This window comes from Canis aureus, chromosome 18 (genome assembly GCF_053574225.1).
Source record: "Canis aureus isolate CA01 chromosome 18, VMU_Caureus_v.1.0, whole genome shotgun sequence".
Lineage (NCBI taxonomy): Eukaryota > Metazoa > Chordata > Mammalia > Carnivora > Canidae > Canis > Canis aureus.
In genome coordinates this window covers 53,701,581-53,724,107 of record NC_135628.1, presented here as the reverse complement: position 1 = coordinate 53,724,107, position 22,527 = coordinate 53,701,581, and the positions used below count along the sequence as shown (strand labels likewise).

The window sequence follows — 22,527 nt, the reverse complement described above, 5'->3', positions numbered from 1 at the left end:
AACTCCTACTTTGCAAGATACAGATATCTTTTTTTTCCCCTATCCATAAGAGATTTAGTGCCCCAAACTTCATCTAGCCTCTAACTCTGAACTACATTGGTAAGGATGGGAATGGAAGAGTACATGCTTACCCATTTTCTTGGGCAACAGGTAGACATCCTGCTTATAACGACCCTCGGGAGCATTGTAAAGCTCTATCAAGGCAAGTGCCTAGAAAAGTAGAGAAATGGATGCTGATGCACCATCAAGTGAGACCTCGATGGTCTAATGACCCTCCCCAGCCCACTGCCTTCCCGCTCTGGTGGCCCTACCTGAGTAGTAGCGGTGATTGAGAGCACAAAGGTAGGCACTGTGGAGCAGCTTAGGTTCAGCAGACGGCCCTAGAGAGCAAGGGTTGAGACACAGATGGGTTAGGACAAAGTCTCTAGCCTTTGAGGAGTGAGGGACGAGCATGGCTGCCATTTTCCAAACACATCCCAAATACCATTGCTGGACAGAAAGTGGGTGTTCAATACATAGGAATGAATTGATTGACATTTAAGTGGAATTAAAAGGTTCTGAAAAATTTGATGAGGTAATAGATAAAAGATCTCTGGGATTATGTAAAAAGGAATAGAGATGGTCACATGATACTGGGCTTATGCCAAGGAAGAGTATATTTCTCCTGAATTTTCTACTTACTGCAACAGAATATCCTCCCTCTGAGGTATTGGCATTCCTTTAAAAGATTGTTGTAAAACAAGGATGTAGTCAAATCCAAGGGCAACCTCTCCAGGTTGTAAGGGGAGATACTTTTGAATTTAGGAAGCTGTGATAATTTCTGTGCTTCTTCCTTAGTTTGGTACTGAATTTAAGGATAGCCTTTTCTACTGGGTGACTCAGAGAATACAAGGACTAGAGAGAGACGACTGGAGAATGTTTCCAAGAAAGCCTGACCACCTTTCTCCCCCCTCAAACTTAGTAGTCAAAAATAACTGGTGCTTGCTTTTATAATCAAAATTACTAGATGGGACCTCCCAGGGCAACTGGAAATAAGTAACCAGACAGCTGGCTAATATCAAAGCAATTAATGAATATTTAACAACCTGCCCATCCCTTCCCTGTACTTGTGAAGAAATAATCCAGTCCCTTTACAGTTGCCCTAGAGTATTTGAGAAGGTGAGATAAGGTGAAAAAAGGTAAAGAGAACAGTAAAGATACTTGAACATAAGTTTAAGGGTCCCTAGGGGAAGATGGTATTACCTTTATATTTTCATATTCAATTTCTTTAATTAAAAATAAGGAAAGAAAACTGAAAACCAAAACTTGAGAAAAGTATTATTATCCTTATTATTTTGGTACTTTCTCTGAAGAAGAGAAACTGTCAAAGTCAGAACAGGGGTGTATCAATATTGCTGTCAGGAATCTAAGGCTAGGGAAGAGAAGATTTCAAGAAAGGAAAAGTGGCCAAACATTGACATAGAAGGCTAAGTGGAATGAAAGTGAAGAGGAAGTCTGAGACAGAAGAAGCCAGGGCAGGGAAATATTAAATACACAACCAATATATAGCTAGGTACCATACTATACATCTGGCTCAATTCAGAGGAACGATCACTCAAAAACATGGAATCTATCAGCAAAGATATGACTTTCTCAGAGCTTGCCCAAGACAGTTTAGTAACTGTCAAGAATATCTGCTTTGTGCTTACTGATTAAGCCATCCCACAAATGACATTATCTCTTTGTAATAAGCATCACTCAAAGTGGCATTGGTTCTATCCGTTAATTCTTCCACAGTAATAGTCATTATCTGACTCAACCTGTAGAGTGACATAGAGAGACAAGATAATTGGTGAAAAGTAAGGAACCAAAATAGTTTCTAATTGCTGAATGAAAAGACCTTTCACAATTAGATGTAAAATCCACTGGTAAAGTAGTTAAGCTTGTGCTAAAGAGGAGTTGAAAATTTAAGAGAACATGCGGAGGAGGGGACCTGGTATTGCAGTCTCTGCCATCGGGGGTGAATTTTGCTTACCAATCTCAGGTCTTACCTCTGCCAGCAGTACTATCCTCTTGCCATCAGGCCATATTACATGGTCAACTTGGGATCTCACTCGCTCCCAGGTCAGTTCTGGTGTCCGCAGACTTGCCTGCAACACAGATAGCAAGCACATGATCAGCCATGACTTGTCCCACTTTGTGGATGGAAAGATGTTGAAGGAGCCATTTCAAATAGCAAGTTGAAAGGAGCAACCAACATGCCAGATGGAGAATACCTGTCCTGGGTTGGTTAGGACTGTTCCATTTCAGGGAATTTAATCTTAGGCCCAGCCAGGGAGGGATCACTCAGGATGTCATTCCACAACATATAGTGTACGCCCACTCTCTGCTGAGCACAGTAAAAGGTGCTATGGGAAATACAAAAGAAACCACAGACATGGTTTCTGCCTTCAAAAAGCTCATAGTTTAGCTGGGAATACAAAACAATGCATATGTGAAGAGGAAAAAGCCTTTACAATACTAATAAAGCAACATGCAAACAAGTGCAAATTAATACAGAGCAAACGGAATACATAAGTGCTGAAGAGAAACAGAAAAAAAGAGTATCAAAGCTAAGAGGAATTTGTTAGAGAAGGCTGATTGTCCTAAATATAGCATGCTGGGGCCCAAAGGTTCTGCCTTCATGTCCTCAGGTCCCAGGTTCCACCTTCTCAATGATGGTGGTTCACCCTAAAGTTACAGAAGCTTTGTGACCTAAGTGCAAATGTGAGGTAGCCTTTAGAGAAATGCTTAATGGTAAAGCTCCCAACAGCTCACCCTCCTTCCATTTCTGTATATTGTATATTCCGAGAACAAGAGAAGAAATGTTAAGTTTATTAACAGCAGCAATCAAGTAATGGTCACAGGGTTTAGATTTAAGATAACAACTTCCTTTTTCCAATAGGCTATGCCTAAAATAGAAAGGGAATCCATATTCTGAAACCATCCATTGGCTTAGTTGGTAAAATTGAGAAGTTCTGCCAAACAGTAGTTTTCAGACAAATAGAGAAACACCTTAGTTATACAATAATCATTTGCTGAATACATATGATCTTCTAGGCAATATAGTAAAGGACACTATTTTTTTAAAAAGATTTTACTTATTTATTTGACACACACAGAGAGAGAGAGAAAGTACAAGTAAGCAGAGAGGAAGGCAGAGGGAGAGGGAGAAGCAGGCTCCCCGCTGAGCAGAGAGCCTGACACAGGGCTCAGTCCCAGGACCACACAATCATGACCCAAGCCGAAGACAGATACTTAACTGACTGAGACACATAGGTGCCCCAAAGGACGCTATTATAGATGAGACTGTGGACCATCCCTGTCCATAAATGGTAACACTGTGAGCTATTTACGGACAGGGATGGTATCATTTTTTCATTACCAATTTAGTGGAAAAGGCAGACATAATTATATTTCAGTATATTCAGGACTGTATTAATGATCTAGACCATTTTTTAGACCATTTATTAGGTAGATGGGAAATATAAAATGTTTTGAGATGTCAAGTTTCATAATTTAGTTCAACCTTACCTAAAGAGCAATTTGGTAGTAGCTAACAAAATTTTACACGTACCTAAACTCTGACCAATCAGTTTCACCTTTAGGGCTTCATCCTATAAGAACACTTGCTCAAGTTCAGAAATATAAGTGCCCCAAAATGTTCAATCCAGTGTTATTTATAACAGCAAAAAATGTAATTTAATAAGGGAATGGCTAAGTAAGTCTAGATAATCTCATACAATGGAATATTATGCAATTCTTTTTTTTTGTTTTTGTTTTTTTAATTTTTTATTTATTTATGATAGACACACAGAGAGAGAGAGAGAGGCAGAGACATAGGCAGAGGGAGAAGCAGGCTCCATGCACCGGGAGCCTGATGTGGGATTCGATCCCGGGTCTCCAGGACCGCGCCCTGGGCCAAAGGCAGGCGCCAAACCGCTGCACCACCCAGGGATCCCTTATGCAATTCTTATATTAAAAAAAAACGTAGATTGGGGACGCCTGGATGGCTCAGCAGTTTAGCTCTGCTTTTGGCTCAGGGCATGATCCTGGAGTTCAGGGATCAAGTCCCACATCCGGCTCCCCGAGGGGAGCCTGCTTCTCCCTTTGCCTATGTCTCTGCCATTCTCTCTGTGTGTCTCTCATGAATAAATAAATAAAATCTTAAAAAAAAAGAAAAGTAGATTGTGTTAACATGAAAACTATTCATTATTGTTAAGTGAAAAAATAAAGTTGCAGAATAATATACTATAATATCAATTTTGTAATGTGTTTTTACACTTCCTACTTTAAATATATTTATGTTGCTTGAATTTTTACACTAAGCAACTATTACCTTAAAATTAGAATTAAATTTTTAAAAATAAACAAATAAACAAACACTGTAAATAAAGTTAAAAAAGAATTTAAGCAAATAGACCACTTTGGGAAGTTAAGGATATAAGGTAAATCCCTTAGCCTTTAGAAATAACAACACAGGGATCCCAAACAAACTATTTGTTTATTGTGACACTTGATTTTGGCTCAGGTCATGATCTCAGGATCATGAGATCAAGCCCTGCAACTGGCTCCTTGCACAGTCTGCTTGAGATTCTTTCTCTTCCTCTCCCTTTGCCCCTCCCCTTGCATGCATATTCTCTCTCTCAAATAAATAAATATTTTAAAAATTTCTCTTAAAAGCATCCCAATGTCTTTTCTGTTGATTTATAATCACTAAGCAATCTATCAGGAAAAAGGTTCCTTACTAGGTTGCCAAACAAGTTGTGTATCTCACTGTAAATTATTATGCTTGCACAAATTGATTTTGGACAGTGCGTATCAATTTTTTTCAGGGAGAACAACTGTGGTTCTAGTCCTGCGAAATGCAGAGTTAATAGCAAATCTCAGGTTCTAATTCTTTTGCTGGCATAAACTTTTAAAGTATGTATACATAATGGTTTAGCCACTTGAATTGTGAAGCTTACAATCACACAGGCCATCTATGTGATGCGTATGAGTAAGTAGGTCTGTTTTCAAGAGAAAAGGAAACAACCAAAGAGAGACATGGCCAAAATGCAGGTAAAAGCACAATCCCTATCACAGGTTCTCTAAGTATTCACAGCATTAATATCTGTCAGAAAAAAATGCAGTTTTCTAAGTGACCAACTATTTTGATGAGCTATTCCTTCCTAGAAATGTAGCAGTCAACATCTCAAGGTTAGGTAAAATTCCTACAACACTCCCCCCCCCAAAAAAACCTAAAAACCTTACATTTTTTATTGCTAAAAATATCTTGAAAAAAATAAAAAAAAAAATCTGGAAAAATTTACTAGATCATTCTCCTTCACTGTTTCACTCAGATAACTTACAGAGACTTTCCTCTTTTTTCACTCCCTGCATCCAAGCCATTTAGCAAATCCCAATTGACCTACCTTCACAATACATCACCTCCACTTCTTACTCATGTCATCTATCACTGGAAATACTGAAAGAGCCTCCTATTGTCCCTATCACTACTCAAGCTCCAGAAGTGTTTTCTTTATACTCTTTCTTACACAGCCAGAGTAATCTGTTAAAACAAATCAGATTTTGTCAGTCACCTTGTCAAAACTTCCCCATTGGAATGGCTTCCTTTAAAAAAAAAAAAAAAAAGAAGAAGTAATCTCTATATATGCCTAACACGGGGCTTGAACTCATGACTCCAAGATCAAGAGTCGCATGCCCCACTGATTGAGCCAGCCAGGCACCCCTGGAATGGCTTCTAACAGCTTCCCTTGTACCTAGAATAAAATCTGAAGTCCTTATTGGGGCCCACAAAGACCTACATAACCCACTATCCTCCTTCAGCTGCCTTATTCTCATTCTCTTGCCCACCCTGTTCCTGCCTCAATAACCTCTTTTCTTTTCCTCCAACTTCAAGCCTATTTCTACCTCAGCGTCTTTTACCCACCATTCTCTCTGAATAGAATGCTCAGATGGTTTATTCCTTCAACTTATTCATGTTTTTGTTCAAATGTAATCTCCTCAAAGAGACCTTCCTTAATCACCTTAACTAAAATATCATCTTCAATGTCCCCACCTTGCTGTTTTTCTTCAATACTAGGCACTAACTGATGAAACTATCTATTTGTTTATTGTCTGTGTCCTGCACTAGAATATAAATACCACAAGAACAGGAATGCTTTTCGCTATTTCTTTAGCCCATAAATACTCAGCACAAAGCAGAGGAATTATTCAATACAGATTAAATAGTGAATGAACATTCTGGTTTAAGTTACTAGAAGAGTTTGCTATTTCCTTAAATTTCATTTTCTATGCCCTGTGACACTATCATCAAAGGTTGAGTAACTTAACTTTCCTGAAGCCCTTCTGAGTGAGCTTCTGCCTTTCTGGACCATTTAGTTTAGTCATATACCTTTTCCTAAGAAGAGCACAAAGAGAATTGAGACACAGCCCTCGGCTATCAGTGCCGGATACTGGGAGCTACCTAGCAATTCCTGCAAAACTAGGTCTAGTACCCACAGCAGTCAGATCCTTTTCCTTTTAAAATAAAAGTCATCCTTTTTTTTTTTTTTTTAAAGTCATCTTTTTATAACAGAAGTCAGATTATTAGGAATCTGACAATTGCATCCTATTTCTCTCAGAATATAATCAGGAATTTATAATACCTTATGAGACCGCATAAAATCTGGCCCATTCCTTCTCTAACCCCATCTTCCACTTTTTCCTGCCCCATGCTCATTCTGCTCCAACCACACTGGCCTCATTGTTGATCCTCAAACAGATTAGGCACACTCCTGCCTCAGGATATCTACTCTGGCTGTTCATGAAATGTTTAATTAATTAATTAATTAATTAATTAATTTAAAAGGTTTTATTTATTCATGAGAGACACAGAGCCGAGAGACACAGAGGCACAGGTAGAGGGAGAGGCAGACTCCATGCAGGGAGCCCAACATGGGACTTGATCTTGGGTCTCTAGAATCAGGCCCTGGGCTGAAGGCAGTGCTAAACCACTGAGCCACCCGGGCTGCCCTCATGAAATGTTCTTTACCTAAAAATCCATCCATGGCTAATTCCTTCAAGTCTGTTCAAACATCACCTTCTCAATGAGATTTATACCTTGATCCCACTACTTAAAATTATAACCTGACACTCTTGATTCCCCTTATCATGGTCTACTTTTTCTTTTTCCCATGTGCTTTTGCCTTCTAGCATACTATAAATTTTATTTATTATGTTTATTGTCTTTTTTCTCCTCAAAAATGTAAACTCTAGGAGGGCAGGAATCTGTGCCTGTTTTGTTCACTGACTCCAAGCATCTAGAACAGCATTGGCATATGCAATCACACAATAAATATTTATGATTGAAGGTAGTCTCCTCGCCTTTATCCTAAGAGATTACTTATGTCTGGATTGCCATTAGAGGAGATTACCATCACAATTTGAAGCTTACCTAGAAATCATGAAGAGGTAATAGTACAATGTACAGGAAAACAAAACAAAACAAAAACTGGACTAGAAGTAAAAAAATCCTGATTTTTGTGGTCCAGTTTCATTTTTGGATCACTGTACACGACTGAACAATGGACTTTAAGTCTTTGTTTTCCAATTGAAAATCGAGAATAAGAATAATGCCTTGTGGGATACTCAAGAGGATGAAATGAGATAAAGTAAAAATATAAAAATTACATGATTACATTTGGAATTGTTTTATTTAAGAGCTGGAGGATTTAGCAGAGAAAATTCCTTCCCTCTTTCCTTACTGAGAAAATTTCTCTTTAGAGCTCAGAGATGACTACTTCCCTTAAGCTTTTCCCATTTGGGGGCTCTCTAAGGAGATTAATTCAGAAAAGGACAATCATGTGCTAGATAGTTTTAAAAATATTAATATCTTTGACTAGTAAAAAGGCAGTATGGCACATAAGTGAAACTTAATAAAAAAAAGGGGGAACCATTCAATATTTAAATTTCAGTATTGAAAAGATAAATTAATTATTATGAGCAAAATAACCTGATAAAACAGAATAATGGAGCCATGCCACTCAGAAACCTCAAGAGTAGAAATAGGCTTTGGTCAGTTGTTTTTCCAGCTATTTTTAATAACAGAAGAATATAGCAGAGTTAAAAAGAGAAACCATTTAAAATAGATATTATCCAAAAGACTCTCAATATATCAACTGATCCTTACCTGGCAATGCTGAAGCTCAATCAGAGCAGCCCTCAGGGCAGATGAAAGCATGCTTTGCTTGAGCCATATACCCAGAGAGAAATACAGTTGTGCCAGAAAAATGCCATAAAAATTTAAAACCAGAGTGAGAGTCACACTGAGAGATACTTTGGTAAGTCTGAAAAGAAATAAATAACACTTCTATTAACTATTACTTGGGCAACGTAGTAGGACCAAGTGTTATGTTGGATTGGATAATTTTAGGGTGAATATAATCAAATTAGAGAACCAAAGTGATAGATAAAATGGCTTACAGTGTAAGTAGATATCAAGCATGGGTGGAAGAAAAGACTCGTTTGAAATGACTGAGATGAAGAAGTTTTATGGTATCCACAAGCACAGGTCATAAGGGCTAGTAAGTGAACAGACTATGGACAGCTCTGCTAGGACAGTCATATTTAGGATGGCTTGATGACTCTTCTCTTTCCTTTTCCAGTTTATATTTCTTGGGAAGGAGAGAAAAAAGCCCCCAACAATGAATTACTTAATCTTACCACGTCAATCTCCGTGTTGGAATGTCCCATGTTACAAACGATGCAGCTATTCTTCATACGGTCCAAGTGCTCTCTGGTTACCACATTCTTGTTACCTTAAAAATAGAAGAGATATCCACATGAAAAGAAATGAAGTTGGACCCCTACCTCACATCATATGTGAAATTTAACTTGACCTAAATATAAGAGCTAAAACTATAAAACTCTTAGTAGAACACAGGAATAAATCTTTGTGGTCTTCTGTTAGGCAATGGTTTTTTAGATATAACACCTAAAGCGCAAGCAACCAAAGAAAAAACAGACTTGTGCTACAAATGATACCACCAAGAAAGTGAGAAGACAACCACGAATGGGACAAAATATTTGCAAATCATATAACTGATAAAGGATTTGAATCCAACATTTATAAAGAAGTCTTAGGGATCCTTGGGTGGCGCAGCGGTTTGGCGCCTGCCTTTGGCCCAGGGCGCGATCCTGGAGACCGGGATCGAATCCCACGTCAGGCTCCCGGTGCATGGAGCCTGCTTCTCCCTCTGCCTGTGTCTCTGCCTCTCTCTCTCTCTCACTGTGTGCCTATCATGAATAAATAAAAATTAAAAAAATAAATAAAAAAAAATAATAAAACCACCAACTTCCTTTCTAAAAGTCATGGGTGGTTTTTTTTTTTTAAAAAAAAAAGAAGTCTTATAACTCAATAATAAAAGGACAAATTACCCAATTTAAAAATGAGCAAAGGATCTGAAAAGTCATTTCTCAAAAGAAGTACAAAAGATGTGTCAAACGTGCACATGAGAAGATATTCAACATTATTAATCATTAGGGAAATGCAAATCAAAACTACAATGAGGGGTGCACTGGCTCAGTTGGTGGAGTGTGTGACTCTCCATCTTGGAGTTATGAGTTTGAGCCCCACATTGGGTGTATAGATTATTTGACAATAAAATCTTAAAAAACAAAATCACAATGAAACACCATTTCACACCCCCTAGGACGGCTATAATAAAAACAACAGACAATAACAAGTGTTGGCAAGGATGTGGAGAAATTGTAACATCCATGCATTCTTGGTGGAATTGTAAAATGGTGCCGTCTATTTGGAAAAACTTGGCAATTCCTAAAAATATTAAAAGAGTTATCATCATATGATCCAGCAATTCTAAGGCATATATAGGCAGGTATATATTCACAAGGGTGGGAAACATGTTTGTAGAAAAACACTGTACACAATGTTTATAGCAACATTATTCAAAATAGCCAAGAAGTGAAAACAACTCAAGTGACCATCAACTAATGAATTGATAAACAAAATGTGGTATATCCTTAAAATGAAATATAATTCAGCAATAAGAAGGAATGAAATATCAACACATACTACCATATAGATGAACTATGAAAATACTATGCTAAGTAAAAAAAGCCAGTCACAAAAGACCACATACTGTGATTTCATTGGTAAGAAATAGGCAAACCTATAAAAACACAGAAATTTGTGGTTGCATAGGGCTGGAGAAAGGTAGAGTGAAAGAATGAGGACTGACTTCTAATGGTATGGGGTTTCTGGAGTGATGAAGTCTCTGAAATTAGACATTGTACGACTTCACTAAAAACCAATGAACTATATACTTTAAAAGGGTAAATTTTATGATATGTGAATTATATCTCAATAAAAAAATTAGGTGATGGTGATGATTGTATGACCCTGTGAATTGGCTAGAAAATATTGAACTGTGCACTTAAAATGAATGAAATGTATAGTTTGTGAATCACATTCCAATAAAGCTATAAAAAAAAAAAGACATGAAGGGAATGATGGGAAGCAAGAATAGCTTCTTATGGTCCTTCTTCTCTGCCCTCATCTCAGCCCGAAGCTACAAATATATTTTTATTCTCAAATATTCTGATTTTCCTCCTCTAAAATATAATTTTACAAATAAAAACTAGTGTTCTAGCAGTTTGTGGTCCCATCATCATAAAGACAAAGTATCTCAGTCCAAGGAAACTAGCCATTTCTGCATATTTCTCTCTAAAACTCCAATCTACTTCTTTGGGAATTAAAACAACTACCTTTCCCACTTTTGCTAACTATGCATTTTGCTCTAGGCCTGCTTTAATTGCAGAGACTAAGAAGAAATAGACATTACTTTTGGAGGCAAAATAAAAAAATCAAATGTACAAATATAAGATCTGGCTTCCCAAATAAAACTTATCTCTAGTCATCTCCTTGGTAGATGGATGGAAATATAGAACAGTTAAAGAGAAACTTTCCTCTAGGGATGACCTAGATGGTATACTTTTGGTCAGAGTTCTAAAGAGGTAGGAAGAATGTGAAAGATTGACTGGTTTTGTAGACATCTGTATGTGGCTTTTTTTTTTTTAATTTTTATTTATTTATGATAGAGAGAGAGAGAGAGAGAGGCAGAGACACAGGCAGAGGGAGAAGCAGGCTCCATGCACCGGGAGCCCGATGTGGGATTCGATCCGGGGTCTCCAGGATCGCGCCCTGGGCCAAAGGCAGGCGCCGAACCGCTGCGCCACCCAGGGATCCCTGTATGTGGCTTTTCAAATTTGGTTTTATTCAGAATGTTTCCAGTAATTTTTCACTTGTTTCATGAAAGTATTCCCAAGTGCCACCCCACTGTACAGGTCAAAATCATACCTGTACAGGTGATAACAATATCCACTTGCCGGATGACCTCATTTAATTTCACCAGTCGAAATCCATCCATACTGTAAAAAGAAAGCATCATGAATTAACCTGAAAATAGGCATTTGGAAGCCTTTTGCCACAGAACCTCAAAAGCTATAACCAAGTTCCTTCGATACCTACACTGTCACTGTCACTTCTTGATATGGCTATATTATTCTTAGCAGTGAAAAATTCAAACCATCTCCTTAGTTCATACAGGACAGAAATAAAGGTTCCTTTGCATCACTGCAACTTAAATCTTCCTAAAAATAGGGAGCCAGAGGTTACCATTAGATTCCCAAACTGAGTTTCTAGAAAGTACAATTTAGCCACTGAATCTTATCCCATTGAAACTACTCTCCCCAAGATCATCAACAATCTCTTGGATACCAAGAACAAAGAACAAAGTCCATGACACTGTTCTCTCCTGGTTTTCCTCTTACTTTTCTGATTGTTCCTTTCAATCTTTCAAGACTGGGTGGGTTTTGGAGGCTACAGACATTGCAGCTCTGCAATAGTTTTTAGAAACTGGTATTTCCATTCTGCTGAGGATGGCAAGAAGCAATTTTAATAATATCTACCATTTAGTGAGCATTTATTATGTGACAGCAGTTCTATACTTTATGGAATTATATATTTATTATATTATATATAATCATATGTAACAATTATATAATTACTGAACTTTTGCAACTCTTTAAGGTAGGCCTCATTAACTACATTTTATGGATGAGACAGGAACTATTTTTTAACCTTCTTTTTTTTTAAAGATGTATTTATTCATGACGGAAAGAGAGAAAGAGAGAGAGGCAGAGACACAGGCAGAGGGAGAAGCAGGCTCCATGCAGGGAGCATGGTGTGGGACTTGATCCCGGGTCTCCAGGATCACACCCTGGGCTGACGGCAGTGCTAAACCGCTGGGCCACTGGGGCTGCCCCTATTTTTAAACCTTTAATTTTGAAATAATTTCAAACTTAGGAATTACAAAAAATAGTACAAACTACCATATACCTTTCACTCAGAGACAGCAGATCTTATTTGGATATGCCTGATGTTTCCTCCTGATGCAAATCAGGTTATACATTTAGGGGAAGAATACCACAGAAGTGTTCTTTTTAGTGCATCACATCAGAAAGGATCTGATGCCAACTTATTTCTTTTTTGATCATTGTTTTCAAAGGGAGAAGGGTTGGGGTGCCTGGCTGGCTCAGATGGTGGAGCATGCAATTCTAGATCTTGGAGTCTGTGAGTTCAAGTCTCATACTGGGCATAGAGCATACTTCAAAAAAAAAGGAGGATTATACATGGAGAAGATAAGGAGTTACTTGTTCTTTGGCTCAAGGCATCTCCTCTTATTATTTCCACAGGAATTCAAAATTTTAGCTTCTCTGATAGTTTCTGTTTCCTCAGAGCAAAGCTACTTGATCTTTTTTTTTTTTTTTTTAATTTTTATTTATTTATGATAGTCACAGAGAGAGAGAGAGAGAGAGAGGCAGAGACTCAGGCAGAGGGAGAAGCAGGCTCCATGCACTGGGAGCCCGATGTGGGATTCGATCCCGGGTCTCCAGGATCGCGCCCTGGGCCAAAGGCAGGCGCCAAACCGCTGCGCCACCCAGGGATCCCTACTTGATCTTTAAAAGAGAGAAGCTTATAGTTAATAGCAGCATCTCTCAGGACCTGGGATCCCCAAGATAAAATGTGGCATTAACCAGGCCATTCTTTGGCGACAATTACAAGATCTCAGTAATGATGGCATAGAGGAAAAAGCAAGTCTCTTTTGCGTGCTTACCAGGCTTGAAGAGCACAGATGGGATCGATCTCCGTTACATACACAATAGAGCCCATGGCTTTTAGAGCAGCACAGCACCCTTTCCCCACCTGAAGAGGAGAGAAAGTACACATAATAAGGAAAGTCAGTGAGAAAACAACATCTCAAAGCTTCTGGTAAACGGTACCCCATTTTCCGCCCCCAAAAGGAATTCCACTGAATAGATTTATGCTTGGGGAAAAACAAGAAAAAACAAATAAATGAATGCAGTTCATAAACAAACTCCTAGCCCCTGTTTAGCACATGCATGTACATAAGAACACCCACATTCACAATTTATAATCAAAACACAAGCTAAGAGAACAACACTAACAGTGCACTGGAACAAGCCAGAAAATCAACTTAAGAAAAAATGGCAAAAATGCAAAGGGAAAAAGAAAGATTGTACTTTAACCAGAGGGCCTCTAAAGTTACCCTTTTCCCCACCTAGAGAGTGGTGAGTGAATGTATTCTCACATTCATTAAATTAAAAAGTCAAATATTAAAATATTTTACCAAAATAACATTTTATACACCTAGGAAGTGACAAAATTAAGCTTTACCTCTCCATAGCCACAGACCACCACCTGCTTTCCACCAAACATCATGTCTGTTGTCCTTTTAAGTCTAGGGGAAGAAAAACCATTAAGTCAGAAAAATCTTCTCGTTTCTCCTTTAAGGTTAGATTGGGTCCCTTTGTTTTTATGTATGTTTGCTCCATTTTGAAAGGAAGCCTGGTTTCTATGTTATCTAATAACTAGAAAGAAAGGTTGAATAAAATATGTATTTTCTCACTTCATGCTATCCAATCATTTCCATCTATATGGGAGGGCTCTTTCTCTTTTTTCCTCTTGTCTTGGGAGTGGTACAGAAGGGAAGAAGCTGTAGACTACAAAGTAACTTTTAAGTAAAAAGCAATATATATACATTTGTTATATAGTTTTTGGAAATAATAGAAGAAAAAAACATTTTTTTTACTTAGGAGGCAAATCTCTAGCTTAATGGAAACATTATTCTACCTTATTGAATGAGACAGGAACATAAAAGAAAACCCTGATAAACGAGTGCTACATTTAGTAGTGTCAGAAGGGCCAACAGCTCCCTCATTAATTCCACACAGAAGGTAATGGGCAGCTAGATGGAGAAGAGCTCTGAAACCCACCAGTACTGACTACATGAGATAGTGAGCTTGCTGGGGCTGATTCTTTCTCAAACATGCTCTGCTTCTTTGTCTCTGATGCTCTATGAAGCTGGAAAAAAATGTCCTTACTGTTTTTAGAGTCTCTTGGAAGAACTTGTAGGAATAGGTTCTGGTTTCAGGAATAGGTTCTGGTTTCTCCTTGGGTTTAGCCAGTGTCCTTTCTCTAGGAATCATTCCTCATTAGGCAGAAGAAAGTTTTCAACTAAAACTAGCCTATTCTGAGATAGACAGTTCCTACAAATATTTGTGACTCTTTCTATTCACTTACCCTTACCTCTGCTGTTGAAAACATTCTATAAATGCCCCAAAGGCAAAGTAGGAATCCAGTCTTTTTAATGGTTTGACAACTCCTCGAAAGGAACTAGTACAATTCTATGAGCCCCAGTGCAACTAAAAAAATGTCAAACATTATTCAGCCAGAAAAAAAGAATGAAATCTTGCCATTTTCAATGACGTGGATGGAGCTGAAGAGCACATGCTTAGTGAAATAAGCCAGTCGGGAAAAGACAAATACCATATGCTTTCACTCATAAGTGGTATTGAAAAAACAAAACAAATGAGTACAGGAAAAAGAGAAAGAGAGAGAGAGAGAGAGAGAAAGAGAGAGAGAGAGAGAGAGAGAGAGAGAGAGAAGCCAAGAAACAGACTTTTTTTTTCTTTAAAGAAACAGACTCTTAACTATAAACAAATTGATAGTTGCCAGAGGGAAGGTAGGTGGGAAGATGGGTGAAACAGGTGATGGGAATTAAGGAGTGTACTTGTGATGAGCATCAAGTGATGGACAGAATTGCTGAATCACTATATTGTACACCTGAAACTAATGTAACAGTGTATCTTAACATAAATAAATATAAATAAACAAATTTTTAAAAATATATCAATTAAGGGCAGAAGCATTTCTTGTTGAGTGAAGAGAGTAAGTCTGGCTGGGCTATCATACTCAAAAGTCATGGTTTAGAATGGTCCTGGAATGGCTATTATGGCAAAGAAAACCAATAGATTATATTTATGAGCCTCCTTTGCTTTACTCTTGGGCTCTTCTGCCTCTCTTTCCAAAGGGATATCAGGTGCAAAGCTATTCATCAAAGCTATTCACGTAAGCTATAACTCTTTTATGTAGCCAGAACGAGGGACAGTCTATAAACACACTGATGGATTGAGAATTCACTTAAATGTCCAATCTATCTGATAATACTATTGGCTCTACAGAAGGATTCTAGAAAGAAGGGCAAGGGAACTAATGTTAAACACCAGGTTCTTACCTTATCTCATTTTAATTCTCACAATAACTCTATGATGTAGGTCTTATTGTCATCATTTTATAGATGAGGGAATAGGTGCAGAGAGGTTAAATAACTATTCCAAGACCTAAATGATACAGCCAACAGTTGAACAAAGCGAGGCTTTCTGGCTCTAACGCCTGTGGTGTTGCAAACTGCCTCGGGTCCAGACTGGTTAATAATGTGGCCCACAGGCCTTTTCTTAGCTTTTCCATTAACCTAAACATGATGGAAACCATTTGGCTTGGCAATATTCTAAACCAACTTAATGGTTTCACATAGGGTATTACTGAGTCTTCTGAACAAGGATGAAGGAATATCGAGACACAAGTGTAGAAACTGAAACTGGGCACTAGAAGAACACAGTATTTGGTATATACCTAAGTAGATTTTGTCAGATTTATAATCCCTACAGATTTGAAAAACTGGCTATGCCTCTGGGATTGACCCTTTGCTCACCTCAACTTTCCAGATGGCCAGAGAATTAAATGCTGGTTGGAATTTTAAAAGTGGTAACATGATCTAGAATAGGAATACCAGGAGCCCTTTCCCAAATCATCAAAAATACTTAGCTGTTTATGACTTTAAGTTACCGATTTGCAGTAACAAAGTAAAAACTTGGCCACCAATAGATAGAGGCTAGTCTGATTTTTTAAGTAAAATAGATGTGCTTGTCATAGGGATAGCAACAGCAGATCTGGGTTACAAAATATTGAGTTATGTTATTTTATTCATTCATTCATTCATTCATTCATTCATTCATTTTTGAGTTATGTTATAGTGGTAGATCCAGAGGTGCTACATGAATCATTTCCAGAAATAACCAAAACCCAAACTCAGAACCTCAATTCAATAACTCAAGTTCATTCCAAAGATAATAAAACATTACCCATCTAGAATTGATTCACGGCAACAATAGAGGTTGTCAAATTTCTGTTTAGTGACTGAGTCATTGACGTTCATGGCAGGAACACATAGCTTCCCAGCCTTGGATAGCTGGTACAACCTGAGGATGAGGGAAATCAAGAACACAAAACAGCGAGATACTGTAATCTACTGTCAGTTTCAGAACAAATTACAGAAATATGTTGAATGGGTAGGCATGAGAGCATGAGACTTGCTAGTTTCATCCCATTAGGTGTATATAGAGAAATAAAAGCTGTCTACAGCTTAGAAATGAAGATCTTGGGGTGGCCCGGGTGGCTCAGTGGTTTAGCGCCACCTTCAGCCCAGGGTCTGGTCCTGGAGACCCGGAATCGAGTCCCACATCAAGCTCCCTGCATGGAGCCTGCTTCTCCTTCTGCCTGTGTCTCTGCCTTTGTCTCTCATTAATAAATAAATAAAGTCTTAAAAAAAAAAAAAAGAAATGAAGATCTTAGTTACAAGATATTTGGGGAAAATCTTCAAATCACCTTTAAATTTTAAGGATTAAAATGTAAAATTTTAAATTGCTTATTAATTTTATTCCCCTTTAAAATTATATAAAGAGTAATTTTATTTATTTATTATTATTTTTAAAGATTTTATTTATTCATGAGAGACACAGAAACAGAGAGAGGCAGAGACACAGGCAGAGGGAGAAGCAGGCTCCATGCAGGAAGCCCGATGTGGGACTCGATCCTTGGTCTCCAAGATCAGGCCCTGGGTATTTTAAGTGCTATTTTGATCCCATGACTAACAATTTTAACTTTCAAATAGTCTCAATTTTATAATCTCAATACATATACATCCTATAAATATGTATGTCTACATACAGGAGTTTCTTTTTTTTTTTAATTTTTATTTATTTATGCTAGTCACAGAGAGAGAGAGAGAGGCGCAGAGACACAGGCAGAGGGAGAAGCAGGCTCCATGCACCAGGAGCCCGACGTGGGATTCGATCCTGGGTCTCCAGGATTGCGCCCTGGGCCAAAGGCAGGCGCCAAACCGCTGCGCCACCCAGGGATCCCTACATACAGGAGTTTCATTTTAAGTTTAATCAATTGAAAATTAGAACCAAGTGTTTTATTCAAAATTCATCTCTTTCTAGAGTCTGAAGGTACAGTATATTAAAAAAGATCACGGGGCAGCCCAGGTGGCTTAGCGGTTTAGTGCTGCCTTCAGCCCAGGGCGTGATCCTGGAGACCCGGGATCGAGTCCCACATCGGGCTCCCTGCATGGAGCCTGCTTCTCCCTCTGCCTGTGTCTCTGCCTCTCTCTCGCTCTCTGTCTCTCATGAATAAATAAATAAAATAAAATAAAAAAAGATCACAATATATTGAAGCAGTGATGGTGGCTTATTCAGAATTTACTTCCCTAAAACTTCTATTTCATACTTTCAGTTCTTGATGAGAGAATAAAAATAATCAGAAATTATTTCAATTTTATCAAGGGAATTATTGCTCACCTGAGAAATAGAACCCTAAATTCTTGTTCTGTAAGTAAAAATATAAGCTCTACGAGGATCCAAGTTTTTGCTGTTTTGACCACTGCTAGAACCCTAGCACAGTTCCTAGAAGTTCCTGGCTCACTGTAGAAGTTAAATTAAGTTAAATTTATCTATGGAATAGATAAGTTAAATTTATCTATGGAATGAATGAATTCATCTAAAAAGGACAAGCAGTCATTTCATTACAATGGCTAGAAAACATGAGGACCACACTTCCGTACCTGTCCCCACTCTCAATTTTTGGTTTGTTATTTGCATTGTTAATTTATAAAAACTAAGTGTGCAGGGATGCCTGGGTGGCTTAGTAGTTGGGTGTCTGCCTTCAACTCAGGTTGTGATCCCGAAGGCCAGGGTGGAGTCCCACATCTGGCTCCTTGCAGGGAGTCTGCTTCTCCCTCTGCCTATGTCTCTCTCTCTCTTTCTGTGTCTCTCGTGAATAAATAAATAAAATCTTTAAAAAAACAAAAATAAGTGTGCAGACTCAAATCTCATCACCTCATGGCAGGTTCAATTTTTAACATAATGTATTCTATAGGAATGTGATTATCAGAATAAATATCTAGGCTGCATAAAACCAGGTGTGCACATGTCAAATCTTACCTATGGACTCCAGTAACACTCTCCTCTACTATGCCTTTGATTTTCTTGAACATATTAGGATACTTCTTATAAATCCAGTGAGTAAGATCCCCTCCATCATCCAATATCTGCAATAATAAGCATCAATAATATTGATTTTACTGAAGTCTCAGGGATTCCAGTGTTGCTCTGGGTCTTTTAACCCAATTTCTAACTGCCAATTTACAGATACTTCAACTTTCCCATATGGTTATGCAAAGTTACTGAAAGCCAATATAATGACCAGTCATTACACTAAGTAAAAGACAATGGAGGGTGAAAAGCCAATTGTAATGCTTATTATAGCCAAATCACCTTCCCACATAACACACTTACTGTATCAAAATACATAGCAATGAAATGAGGATTTTTCTTATGAACTAATGGCTTCAGTGGTTATCTAGACAACCAGTTCTTGAATGCGCTATAGATATTCAGAAAGCCTGGCCTTGATATTAGCATATTTCTAACAGTTACATTCAGGACTTCAAATATATTCAGTCAAGGCTTAGTTTAAATAAAGCCAGATAATTAGTTTCCCTCCCAGAACAATGGGTTATAAAACTGTATTCGTTAATCCTTCTCCCAAAGCATAGGCACTCTCATACCAAAAATATCAGGCAGCACTGAAGGGTTTTGCCTAGCAAAATCTCACACTCTCTATAAACCAAATTAAAAATAACTGGGGAACTGTGCAGCATGTAGGTGTGCAAGCATGCCTCTGAACAGCTCATCACTATTTCAGGTTAGGATTAAAGATAAATACAATGCTGTGCCCACTGGAGCTTTCATCAGCAGAGGAAAGTTTCTGAATTATATATAAGCTAAAGACAGATCAGCTTAGAAAGCTCTTAGGCACTAGGCTGTGGCATTTTAACCTTTCACTTAGCTGTCATTTATGCTTAGCAGGATTTTCCAAATTATTATACCTGGGAAATTCCCATAGAACTGAGTTGTTCCCTACTGGCATGCGCCCATTTTGCAGTCTCATCAAATACCAACTCTACTCCAGGTGCCCAAAATGCTATTCTGGACCCCTGGGTACACAAAATCCCTCACCTCATGTCTACCACCTAATCTCTCTTTTGCTTCTACTCTTGCTCTTGATCTCTTCTCTGGTTCAACTACAGTTTATTTGAGAGCAAGGATCCAAGGCAAGACTCTCATTAAAATACATATGCTCCATTCTCTAAGTTAATGCTCCATTTTCTCCCAGTAGAGACTCTCAGAACAGATGCCCTGAGAAATGAAAAATCTTTCTCAGAGTTTCTCCCTCCCATTCTGTATGTATGGAGTCCTCATAGAGTTCTCTCTTGTAGCCTCTGATTCCTAGCCACACACAAAAAAATCAGAGATGAAAAAGCCTGAGCAATTGGAATTTCTGTTCTTAAGACCCACTATTCTTGTCCACTTTTCTCCTTTAACAGAGGCATCTAATACAGGCAGTATTAGTTGCTATCCCTAATATTTATTTAATGAATGTAAAACCCATAATTCTCACCATGTTATTCTATTACAGAAATTCTTGCTCTCAGGGAATCTTCCTGAAGTTGGAAAGCAAGTAAAAGTACTAGATCTTGACACGATCCCAAGACGAATTAGCTCTATTTTCTGGGATGACAATGTTTTTTTTTCCTCATCTTATTTTCTTCATCGGCTTTTCCAGCAGTTTCTGCTGACCCTATAGTCTGTAACTGCAATCCCATGTCTGCCCCATGTTCTCAACTCTAAAACTAAGGTTTTATTCCTCGTAGAAACTCCCTGGCATATCATCTCTTTAGGTCTATCAGTCATACTTTTTCTGGTCACTGTCAAACTCTGTGGGAACAGGCAACTCATCTCACAGCTGACTCCTCCCTCCCTTTCAGGTTATTAACCCTTCTTCCTCAAACAAGCACATGGTGCAATGTCACCTGAATCACACAATCCAAAAAGAGGCTTCTTCTTTCTTTCTTTTTTTTTTTTTTTTATTTTTTTTTTTTATTTTTTTTTATTTATTTTTATTTTTTTTTATTTTTTATTTTTTTTCTTCTTCTTTCTTTCTATACCAAGTGAGGCCTACACTGCAAATTGTAGCAGCAAGCAATAGTTGGAATAGAGCTTCAAGGATTCTTTTTTCAGTTGACTCCCAAACTTCTCTCCTTCATAAGCAAAATGTTTGTAACATAGGGGTGCTTCACACTTTGTGCGGTGTTTTGCTTCTTTGTGAATCTAATGTGCTATCAGCCTTCAAAAATTTGATCTTTTCAAAAATCAAACAAATAAAATGAAGCAAAATAAAAAACCCCAAACTTGGGATGCCTGAGTGGCTAACAGTTGAGCGCCTGCCTTTGGCTCAGGGCATGATCCTGGATTCCTGGATTCGAGTCCCACATTGGGCTCCTTGCGTGGAGCCTGCTTCTCCCTCTGCCTGTGGCTCTGCCTCTCTCTCACTCTCATGAATAAAGAAATAATATCTTTAAAACAAAACGAAACTTTTTGCCTAGTCATCTTTTACAAAGTGCCTAGTCATCTTTTACAAAGAGAAGAAATTTGAACTCACAATCTTTTTAGGTTTACTGTAAATTTAGCATGTGATTCTAGAGAAAAGCTAAGTACCACAGGAACTGTGTGTGTGTGTGTGTGTGTGTGTGCGCGTGTGCGTGCGTGCATCTTCATTATTGTGGTTGGAGGGGAAGGTTGTTAGGGGATGGACACTCATTAACCATGCTTTGAACCAACCATGCGTGAACTCTGAGCAGTATTTTAATGATGCTGATGAATATAAATGTTTCTTAAGATCAGCACCAACAATTTTAGCACTTTGAGGCTAAGTTCAATGTTCCTGGGGGTACACTAAACATAAGCATCCAGCTCCGTTGGAAGCCCAGATACATCAGATAGAAAAGGAAGCATTTTCCTGCCTTCCTGTTGGGACACTCTCTCCCAGGCCATAGCCCCCTACTCTGTCCCGAACAGATTCCTCCAGAATTGTGCTAGCAGAAATCTAACCCACCATGTTTGGCTGCCAGCCCTCCACATTCACACATCTATCAATGCACCACCAAAAGTCATCTTCTGACTCTCCTTTCCAGGCAAATACAGGAAATCCTGAGAAAAGGGAACAAAGAGCAACCATTAAAACCTGAAAGAAGGGCTGCCCCTAAATTTTGACAAGATACCGGTTTTTCCCCAATTCTGAATTTTCTCATTCTGCTCTACTTCTTGGATTGACTTTCTTCACTGATTAACACTGTCTTCAGACCTCTTGTCCACTCCTTTGTCTTTAGTGGTTGTTTTGCTTTTGATATACCAAAAAGGACAAACAAAAGGCCAAAGAGTATGATGGATGCTACAGATAGAACTGAAGGGAAAAAAGAGGAAATGAGAAATAAGTACTTCTTGATCCAGTCAAACTGTAAGTCTCATCATTTCCCAACTACACTTTGATCTTTGCTGGGTCTATACTTTGGTCATTCCACCTTCATCAGGAGAACCTGATATTAATCAACCCAAATATTAATCTGCCAGGCCAAGTCCTTTTTACTGCTGAAGTAGAAACACCAGACATTAAATCAGGGCAAATTGCTGAAAAATCAGGAGGACTACAAAATTATGCCTGAAGCACTTTCTTTTTTAATCCATATTACCTTAGACAATGAACAGTATTCACTGGTGCTCTAATATTAGCAAGACAAGGCAAAGCATTAACTAATAAGGGAATTTTAGACATGAGAAGGTATTTGCTAACTGTAAAACAAAGTTACCTACATCATATTTAACAAGAGAAGCCCAGAAGGAGAG

General features: G+C 38.2%; 1 protein-coding gene across 10 annotated transcripts in view; it reads right to left on the bottom strand.

The window, feature by feature from the left end:
- Positions 1–22,527, bottom strand: part of AHCYL2 (adenosylhomocysteinase like 2) — a 164,669-nt gene that overhangs the window by 4,960 nt on the left and 137,182 nt on the right. For 8 of the 10 annotated variants that reach the window (XM_077857300.1, XM_077857301.1, XM_077857307.1 and 5 more), the window contains 10 exons: positions 21,740–21,834; positions 18,727–18,833; positions 16,588–16,704; positions 13,781–13,844; positions 13,200–13,288; positions 11,381–11,451; positions 8,725–8,819; positions 2,031–2,129; positions 312–380; positions 132–210 (listed from right to left, as the gene is read on the bottom strand). In XM_077857300.1, the coding sequence (XP_077713426.1) occupies positions 132–210; positions 312–380; positions 2,031–2,129; positions 8,725–8,819; positions 11,381–11,451; positions 13,200–13,288; positions 13,781–13,844; positions 16,588–16,704; positions 18,727–18,833; positions 21,740–21,834 (885 nt within the window). Of the gene's footprint in view, positions 1–131; positions 211–311; positions 381–2,030; positions 2,130–8,192; positions 8,349–8,724; positions 8,820–11,380; positions 11,452–13,199; positions 13,289–13,780; positions 13,845–16,587; positions 16,705–18,726; positions 18,834–21,739; positions 21,835–22,527 lie in introns of those variants that run through there. The other 2 variants (XM_077857302.1, XM_077857303.1) reach the window with 2 other exon arrangements.